This window comes from Cynoglossus semilaevis, chromosome 17 (genome assembly GCF_000523025.1).
Source record: "Cynoglossus semilaevis isolate Cse_v1.0 chromosome 17, Cse_v1.0, whole genome shotgun sequence".
Lineage (NCBI taxonomy): Eukaryota > Metazoa > Chordata > Actinopteri > Pleuronectiformes > Cynoglossidae > Cynoglossus > Cynoglossus semilaevis.
In genome coordinates, this window is record NC_024323.1 from 3,984,555 (window position 1) to 3,994,670 (window position 10,116).

A 10,116-nucleotide genomic window follows, 5' to 3' on the forward strand; every position below is an offset into this window, starting at 1 on the left:
TCCAATCAATGACTCTACATCTGCAGCAGTGGGTGGGATTTTTTTGGGATTTTTTGGGCATATACCAAAATAATTATAATCAGTATCAGTAGGGAAATTACAACAACGTCAAATTCTTCATTTAGCTTGTAAACAGGTCTGGCCTTTTCAGGTTGGTATTTAATGAGAATCCACCACTGTCTTTGTGAGCAAGTATGGGTTGTAGCTCGCAATATGTGCTTTTTATTTTATTACTACAGTTAACTTCGTTATTTTAAAGAAAAAAAAAATTATATGTTATGCAGATGACACCACTTATTCCATTTATTAGTGAAAAAAATTAACTCAAAGGTAACTAAGCAATGTAGTTTAAATAAAATAACTAACAGTTATATAAAAAATGGCAAGAGCTATGGGACCACTGTGAATGCTTAGAGCAGTGAAAATACACTAAAATTGTCAGAAGTTGCTATGAGATATAGCAAGAAATATTTGATGATAGCTTCGCATATAAGCTAGCCTGAAATGATAAAAGGAACCATAAACCTAGCTTAAGCATAAAAGAAACAAAACCACATTTTAAAAATATAACTCTGTAGCTCTAGACACTTCACAGAATGGCTCAGAAATTTTTATCATAAAAAAGGTTAATTTCCTGTTCTGTCTGAGGGAATCTGTGCCTATGTCTCCTGGCTGCACCAGTGACTTGATGAAGTGACAGTGTAGCTGCAGCCACAGGGGTTTTACTGTTACCATGTTGTTATCTCTGTCATTTCATCCTGGCAGATACAGAACAGACTGTGACAGCACAGGTGAAGGGAAGACATGACACCGACAAGTGAAAAGAGGGTTAGGTTAAACTAACCAGAACCACACAGCTTCTTGATGTAAAAGGTTACCTGTCGAACAAAACTGTTGGAGGTAGTGTCGGAGGAGGTGCTTCCATCTGAGCGCTTGAAACGTCCCTTTCTCTTGGCATACTTCCCCTGGAACCAGACAGGACGGTGGGGAAGTGAATTTGGAAAGAAAAATAGAGAAAACACATGTTAAGTTATTGTCATTATTACAGGTCTGTTTTATAAGGACATGAGAACATGGGTGCAGACGGCTCTAGGGACGGATTTATAGTGATAGTATATTCTGTGAACATGAGGCGGCCGTCTGACTGAACCAGAGATAAAGCGGCAGGTCTTACTGACCACAGAGGAAGCGGGTCAGAGAAAATGTCTCTGTGTCCATGAAGCATCTTCATTACTGATCATTTTTTATGTTCTGATGTAAACTGGGACTTTCTAATCTGATTGGCAGCCCCCCCTGGTAAATGGCCTATCCGGGTTGGGCAGAGGCCACACATCGCATTATGGTCCCACTCTACCCACATTGCTATGGTTACGCAATGCACACTAATCGCATTTTGTCTCCAACTGGAAATGGAGTGTTCTCTCTACCATGTGAGGTAAAAAAAAAAGTACCACAGATTAGCAGACAGCTACAGTGACTCTAAGAGAGGACAGAAATGATCAGGAGCTCAGGGTCAAATGTCCAGACAATGTAAGTGAAAGCAGCTCTGTTCTTTATCAGACAGATAGTCAGAGTTCCAAAAATTGAGATTTGAGTTTAATGAGTGTTTATATTTTTATTATTTTATTGAAATGCCAGAGAGCAAACTGTGTGGAGAAATGGAGAAAATACTAATTATTAGCTTTAAAAAAAGACAATATTAGCTTGCAAATATTATACAAAACTTAAAAGTACACCATTCAATACTGGGCGGAGGAAGAAGAAGAAGAAAAACAACAACAATCACTTCCAGCTTGTCTCCTTGTCAGTAGTTTCCACCGTAATCTTTGTTTTATTACTTATTGGACACACTATTGTTCTGCTATTTTTTTCAGCTTCTTAGGTAGAGCGGTGGTCTTAAACATGGGGTCTGTGAACCCCAGAGGACCTCCTGGTACATCCTGCCCAAAAACCATGATTACCACTGGAACCTGAACTTGTGATATTCCTGCAGTAAGCTGACAGCAATCAACACTTTACCGCAGCGCGGCTCATTTTTAAAATCACAGCAACAGGAACATTCCCATACATAAACAAGCCTCACACAAACACAGCCCTGGTACACACACTCACTCAGTCAAACACACCGACTACATCCAAACACTGCCCATAATTGGATTCATGCTCCAAACCCAAAAGTCTGAACACCTTAACTCTGCTACTGATAACAGGGGTAACTACCTGCCAACAGTGACGCCTCCTGCGTTCACACTGTCATCTCGCACATATCGGCTCCGTCGGAGACCTTCAGATGAGCAATGCAGTCCTGCCTTCAAACAAAAACGACCCGCAATACCAGCACCAACTGGTGCCAACATCAAAAACAAACCACACATGCACACACACACACACACACACACACTCCAGAAATTCTGGAGAGGTTTTCAGAGTCCACAAACAAAGAGCATAAAACAAATCCGTTACACACTTCTGCTCCTGAAACACAAGTCCAACCGTATTCATCAGAGGTTGTTTTTCTCTTCCTGAAACCTTTTGAGCAGCACTTGATTAACTGCTGTTAAAAGGAAACACAGCAGGACGTTGTTACAAAATCTTGAGGTATTGATATGTAATATTACATGTAGGTGGGCTGAGTTAAAACAAGACTCTAAAATATGGAATACATTATATCCCACAGTATAATATTGACTTTCTTTGAATTAGCACTTTTTGCCTTTTTTACTTAAAGCAATTTTTGGGCTAGCTCAGAGCTAACAAATGTTTTTTTTCTGTCCTTATTCTCAGTTCGTTCTTGTCAGCATTCCTATGTGTAGGTTAATATTTAATTACTTTTGGCTAACAATACAATTTTAACTATATTTGGTATTTGTTTAACTTTCAAAGAATTTAAAGGTAGGCCATTTTTGTTTTTGCCTTTTGATCGTTTTCCTTTACCTGTCTTTAAGATATATGTTAATATATCTTTCTTTCTTTTTAAATAAACTTTATTGATCCCACACTGGGGAAATTGTTGCGTCAACAGCAGGTCTGCTGCAACAGACGGCCCTCTGGGGACACCTAGTATGTGGTTCCACTGGGAATGGAACCTACGACTCGCTGCTTGTAAGGCAGGCGTGCTAACTGCTACAGCATGGAACCACAAAAGAGATTGGCCCGTACGGGGATCGAACCCGCGACCTTGGCGTTATTAGCACCACGCTCTAACCAACTGAGCTAACCGGCCCCATGCCAGCAGCGGGTCAACAGATCAACAGATGGCAGGGAAATTCCAAAAACGGAAGCGGAGTTTGGAGGCCTCCTATAGGTTGTGTGTTAGTAAACTGTAACTGTGTGTGTTTGTGTCCACATATATTTATACACAGTAACATTTCCACCTCAGATATGATCATTCCTGTGTAACAAAATTCCGTTGGCAAGGCAGGTTCTTTTCTAAAGGTTAAATCCCAGACTGTGCTTCATGCCACTGGGTCTCTAGGCAAAACCCCAAAGCCCTAGTAGCTCCAGGCAGCTGCTTGGAACAGATGTGTGTGAACGGTAATATATGTGAGTAATAGATGTGTGATTAAAGAAACAGTGCAAACTGACGCAATGAATTATGCAGCGAATCAATGTAAAGGGCTGAACAGACTGTAGTGTAAAAGCACTTTGACCACAACAACGTGATGTGTCTTCAAAGTTATTTTTCCTGGCATTTATTTTAAACGGACCTGCTCACAATGCACGTGGGAGGTGTGGCCTCTTAACCAATCAAGCTGAGGAGGTTTACGAGCCTGTAGTGTGTAGTGTTGGGAAAAACAACACAAGACCACAGGGGATAATAACACTCACAACACACTACTGTACTCTAGTAATCATGGGATGAAGCACATCGTCTGAACTCACGCAGCAACGCAGAACAGTATCTTAAAAAAACAGCTCCGCGGGTGTTCAAGGCTTCATGGTTTGTTTGGGTTTTTTTTTTAAAGAAGTCTTGGCTTGTTCTAGTGGTCAAATAAGACCAAGTAAGTTATTTTTTAAAAAATTATAAATACATCAGGAAACCGATACCGCAGAAAATCCACAATCCTGAAGATATATTAGTTTTTTAAATTTAAAACCTACAAAGAGCTAGAAGGGTAACGTTATAGAGATACCATCTGTGATGATGAAGGTTCACAGGTTGATTCCCTCTGGTCTCTAATCCCAGGTTAGTTCATATTCAGAGTAGAAATGTACATGAGGACTCCAGCTGTGGCGACCACAGGTGAAGAGACTAGACATAATACTGAGTACTAGCTAACTAGCCAACCACCAACGTGTCAGTAAAAGGCTAACAGGCTAATGCAAAAATCTCTCTTATACACTTTAGCCTCAGCATGTAGCATGTGATTTCAAAATAAGCCTGCTCTTAGTTTTTACAGATCTATGGCCAACTGCTGTTCTGCATGAACTTTATATCTAATTGATCAAAGGTGCCGAAAGCACACACACTCACCACACACCCATACACACACATACACTACTGTACAGCAGTTCCTGCTGCCGAGCACAAAGGGGTGAGGGGGTTAATCTGTTTCTCACCAAAGCCTTTCAGCTGATGAAGATCTTATTTCTAAAAAAGGACAAAGTCGGGTGGTGAGAAGAGGAGAAAGACGGTGGGACACCCAGACAGGATGGAGGAAAATTCTGGAGAACTGATGATGAGGAGGAGGAGGATAAGGAGATAGATAAAGAACAAGAGCTATAGGAGAAGGAGTGGGAGTGAAGACAAGAGAGCAGGACTTGGAATGGTAGAAAGCACAGGTTGTCTGTGGAGCAGCGTTCATTTTTTCCCTGTAGAGACAATGGCTGAGCTCAGTGTGGGTGTGTTTGTTCTAGATATTTTCATCATCTTTTTTTTTTTGCCTCCTCTAATCCATTTACGCTGCTTTGACAAAACATGCCCACCACGTCATGTCACATCCCCAAAGGCGCAGTTTATTTGTGGTTGTGAAAAGATCGAAATGTGAACAAGCGATTGGTCTGTGTATAAATGGAGCGTCTATTCACCAACTTGGAATTATGAAGGTGGAGGCGTCTTAGATAACATGTTCTTTAAAACTGCCTCGGTATCAGACGTCGAAAAACTCCAGCAACCAAGAAATGGCTGTGAAAATCAGGTTTGCAAGTCCTCCAACGGACACCTGTAAGATCCACCGTTAGATCGGTTATCTAACATTTTTTCAGTTAATGACTTAACGGACAACATATGACCCATATTCTGCCCCTAGTGGTTTTCTTGTCTTCAGACACTGTCTTTCTCTCCTTACCTACTGTAGTGCATGCGTGTCAACAGCAGCCCTGTGTCTGACAGGAGGAAATGGTGATAACATGTGATAACAACAATGGTAACAGTAAAACCTGTGATGACAGAACAGCAGAGTGGGAAAACCACTTTGTTGTAACACAATGTCAAATATCTATACATGGAATCCAAAGCAGTGATTTTTTTTTTCATTTTCTCAATTTTAAAGAAGAAATGTTAACCAGTTAAAGGTGGCACTAATGAAAGCGAATGATGCTAGCACTAGTACACATTTACTATGATCTCACAGGCCAAATGTAATTACACAAGGGGCCAGATTTGGCCCCCGGGCCTGAGTTTGACACCTGTGCAGTAAAGCAATTAGAACTACAGTATGACTGTACAGTTGAGAGATGGAAAGATTTTATTTTGATCTGATTCAGAGAAATCTTGACGGAGAGACCATCCTGTGTTGTATCCACACGGTTAATGATCGATCAAATCAATGGTGTTTAAACTGCATCCCTGGATCAGATGTGGCCTGTGATGTGGTCCGACTTTTCATAAAGAGCTGGTGAATATATTACAGTACAAATATACTCATCTAAAGGTAACGGTAAAATATAAGTTATAATATATAAGTTTTTTCCAGGACTATATCGAGGTGTTTAACATTTCCGTCCTTTCTCTCTCTCTCTCTAGTTTCCTAATTCCTCCCATCTTTCTATTCTTCCTTTCTTCCTTCCACCTTTTCTTTTACTCTCCTGTCCCTCTTGAATTCCTTTAACAAAATGTATTTTATTTTCTTCCTTCCAAATTTTTCTAATTTTTACACTCTCTCTATTTAAATCCTTCTTTAAATATTTATTTTAATCATTTTCTTGCAAAATAATGTATTATTTGTTAACTTGTTAGCATTTACACAACATTATAAAACCAACGAGCTATTCTTTTAGAGATGAACATTATGATCTTACCTTTATATTTATGTCAAATATCATGTTTTCTCTGTGTTGACGTATACGGTCGTTTTTTCTTCTAATAGTAGATCTGTCGCTGTTAGAAGTTTAAAATGTGTAGACAGACACTGGTGCTGTTAACAAAGTACACTGTTGATCACTGTCAGACTTGCATTAGCTGTAATTGCGTGTGATGTAAAGTGACTTTTGGCCCACAGTACAGCTGGTATTTCAAATACCAAACCAGCCAGGAGTGTCTGTGTGTTGAGTCATTATCTTAAAAAAGACAAATATTCTGGTCCCCTGGATGATGTTTCCCTTTAACAATGTCGGTCTGTGAAATTAGATAATAATAACACCAATATTAATAATATATAAATAAATACATAAATTAAAAACTACAAAAAATAACGAAAATTAAAACAAAAATAATGAGTAGTAAATAATATCCTGAATCTTAGCTGTAAAATAACTACGTTGTAGCAGAAAATAAAGCCATAGTTTGACAAGAAGTAGATCAAAGCTAGCCCTGAAATATAGCACGTTCATAAATGTACAGACTTTACATCATTTTTGAAAATTAATTAATATTAACCTACAGCCTGTTCAAAATCCCTACCATTTTTCCTGTAGAAGCCGACTAATACTACTACTACTAATAATAATAATAATACATTTATTCCTACGTGTCATATAAGTATAAATAGTATAATAAGGATTTCTAATCTGAGCTCCGTTGTCGGTTTTTCAGGTGAAAAGCCCGAACAGACGAACAACCTGTTAGTCTCCAGGAGTGAAACCGTTCCAGTGCGACTGAAGAACAAACGAACCACGGTCAGAGATCAGTACCTGCTCTTCTCTCGGCTTTTTCTTACCTGTGTGTGTGGATGATGGTCGAACATGTCCATTTGGATCTCCTGGGTTGAGGTCGAAGGCGTCCTGGACATACTACTTTTCTGTACCATTGATTTAACTTTTGTTGTTGTTGTTGTTTGTGTCTGGTTTTCAAATGTAGGTTCAGTTTTTCTTCTCGTGTGATGGAGTCGACAGCCTCATCGTCTTTTTTCTGCTTCAGCGAGGATGATGTATCTGAGCTGCCTCCTGGAATAATGGCAACAGCTGCCTCCCTCCCTCTCCTCTCCTCCCTCCAGCCTATAGCGTTACACACTAGCGCACCAGGCTTTTACACCATAGTCAAGTCTGCGTTATGACGCACCTTCGAACGTTTCAGAATAAAATACCAGCTGAGAAAAGCCTTTAAACATCTTACTAACATCAACACAATATTTAATATCGTTAAATAAAAAATAATGCATTTATATTATTTAAAATATATGATGACGAACGAATAGATACAAAAAACAGGGAAAAAACACCCCCACATACACACAGACAGACTAACACAAAGCTTAGCTAACATTTTTATTGTGCTTTAGCATAGACCATCAATGGAAGGTACTACAGTGGGTCAGGTTTTATTTTAATTTTAAAAATGTGTTATTTTAATGGAATTTAAACATTATCAAAAATATTTTAATTTATATTAGTTGTTTTTTGTGTGACTACTATACATTTATGAATAAGTATAAACTCAAAGTGCAGAAATACCTGTAATACGTGTAATATTCCAAGATAATGTATAATATATAATATGTAATATTCCAAGACAGAATTGATGAGAGGCAGAACCCTCTCATCAATTCTGTGGTGGGTTAACCACCTGTACAAAGACGTTTGTACCTTATGTGGCCAGAATATGTGGTCCATCACCTCATCAAATCAGACCCAAGTTTACTAAGGATAACATTGGAGCATAACACTGGAGATCAGTGCTAATTCAGTCATTAAAGGCATTTTTTGTAATTCCATAAAACTATCTACTTCTGTTTAATTTAATTTATAAGGATAAATTACATTATGGTGACTCGTTTTTTTCATATTCTGTAGATTTTATGAAACCGTACGTTACAACTGATACACGTAAATTTCATAATTGCTAAGTCCGGGGATAATTGAAGCCGTGCTTTTATTTTGAAGGCAGTGTCGCCTTTATTCCGGTACACTCCTGTGTTTTTTCTGCACCTTGATGCCGTTCCTCAGTCCAGTCTGAGCCCCACAGACTCCAGCTGGGAGCTGGTGGTCAACGCCCCGCTGAACAGACCCCACCTTCACTCATCAAGTAGGGGACAGCAGAGCCCTGGTGATGGTGGGTAGTGTGGACAGACAGATGACAGATGAGCCCACTGCTGCCCCACACTGGGATCCTGAGAGCAGGGCCACGGGTGGGTTGTAATGATGTGAGAACTGTTCAATTTCACAGATAGTTTGCCGGAGCAGCGGGGGAGGAGAAGGAGACCTCCTATTTGATCTATCCACATACTGAAGGAGTGACATGGCCATGAGCTAATGTACACCAAGACCCTTCCTCCAGAGAGCAGCCGCTCTTTGATCCTGGATGTGCTGTGATATGGAAATGTGACGAAGGCCGTGGACCTATATACACGGTATTGGACAGGCTGGCCTCAGAAAATCCCAGGAACCTTATATTGGGACTAGGGGAAAATATGGTAGAGAAAGTCAAGTCTTTTTCTTGGTCTCGTCTGTGAATTTGAGATTGAAAAACCTTCTCATACAGAAAAAATCTTGTGTAAATAGTTCAACACCCATGAACACAGATACACACGTGTACAGTACACAGGTCTAAAACAATTTCAATAAACCTTATTGATCCCACACTGGGGAAATTATTGTGTTAACAGCTGGGCTGCTGCAACAGGCCGCCCCCCTGGAGGCGCCATGTATGTGGTTCTTCCAGAAATCCAACCCAGGAGTGCTTGCAAGGCAGGCGTGCTAACCGCTACACCATGAAACCACCAAACGAAACAGAATTCACTGACTGACAAACTGACTTTACCCAGTGTAATGGAAGGAAGGGAAAACAGTAAAATGTGTTATTTATTTTCCTAAATAAGTCCTTTATTTAAGATAAACATTTGGAAATGAGAATGTACTAGCTTTTCTGTACAGTACACACATCAAACATCACACAGTTCAACTGCCTTTTTCAGACAACGTCAAACTTCTTTGAGTCACACGGCCTAGATGACATCAGAGCGATCGACTGAGTGAGCCTGGATAAACAATGAACGCTGAATCATCCACCTCCACTTCTCACAGATATGAGGCAGGTGGAGAGAATCCTTGTGATCCGATTGAAGGTGGTAACTCTGGACTGAACACCCACCAGATCTTCCTGTGTGACTGCAGCGCGTACGTACACACTTCCGCAGAGACGGACCGGAGGAGGCCCTGCTGAGTGCTGTGACGGAAGCCGTCTCTGCCGTTGAGTCACCGTCAGTCCTGCAGCAGCAACAGCTGGTTGACATGGTCCTCCGAGGACACCAAAGAGGGAGCACTGATTTCAGCCCCTGTCCTCTGGGACACCCACTTGGACTCTGAATACGCAGACACTAAATGACAATTTTTGTTTCATTTAGCTGGTACTCAGCTCATCCAGAGTAGGAGACATGTCTAAAGTACCAGGGTTTATCACCAGCATAAATAAACCTTCCTTTCATTCATATATTATTGTTTCAGTGTTTCCCATAAGGGAGAGTGCGTACCTCAGCCTTGATTATTTTTATGTCCGTGTGACCATTCCAAACAAGTCAGAGGACATAAATAGTGTTTGACCAACAGTAGACCATCTGTTCATTAATTAGAACATTCAGTAAGATTGACGTCAGAGCTGAAAAGCACTCTTGTCCAGAGAACAGTCACACGGCTGAAGAAAAAAAGTAGCATTCTAAATGTGCAGTGATCGTATGCTGATGTAATGTTTAAGAACGAGGGAAAAAAGCTGAGATTTTGAACAAAAAGACCTTCAAGATGAAC

At 40.2% G+C, this 10,116-nt stretch overlaps 1 protein-coding gene and 1 non-coding gene across 2 annotated transcripts in view; both read right to left on the reverse strand.

Moving 5' to 3' along the window:
* LOC103392746 (voltage-dependent L-type calcium channel subunit beta-1-like) overlaps positions 1-7,406 on the reverse strand; it is a 38,353-nt gene extending 30,947 nt beyond the window's left edge. The window contains exons 1-2 of the mRNA XM_017040223.2: positions 7,098-7,406; positions 879-965 (exon numbers count right to left, since the gene is read on the reverse strand). Of these exons, the coding sequence (XP_016895712.1) occupies positions 879-965; positions 7,098-7,187 (177 nt within the window). The 5' untranslated portion in view covers positions 7,188-7,406. The remainder of the gene's footprint in view (positions 1-878; positions 966-7,097) is intronic.
* trnai-aau (transfer RNA isoleucine (anticodon AAU)) lies at positions 3,150-3,223 on the reverse strand. Its single transcript has one exon. It is a non-coding gene; the product is annotated as a tRNA-Ile (tRNA).
* Positions 7,407-10,116: the final 2,710 nt, after the last annotated feature.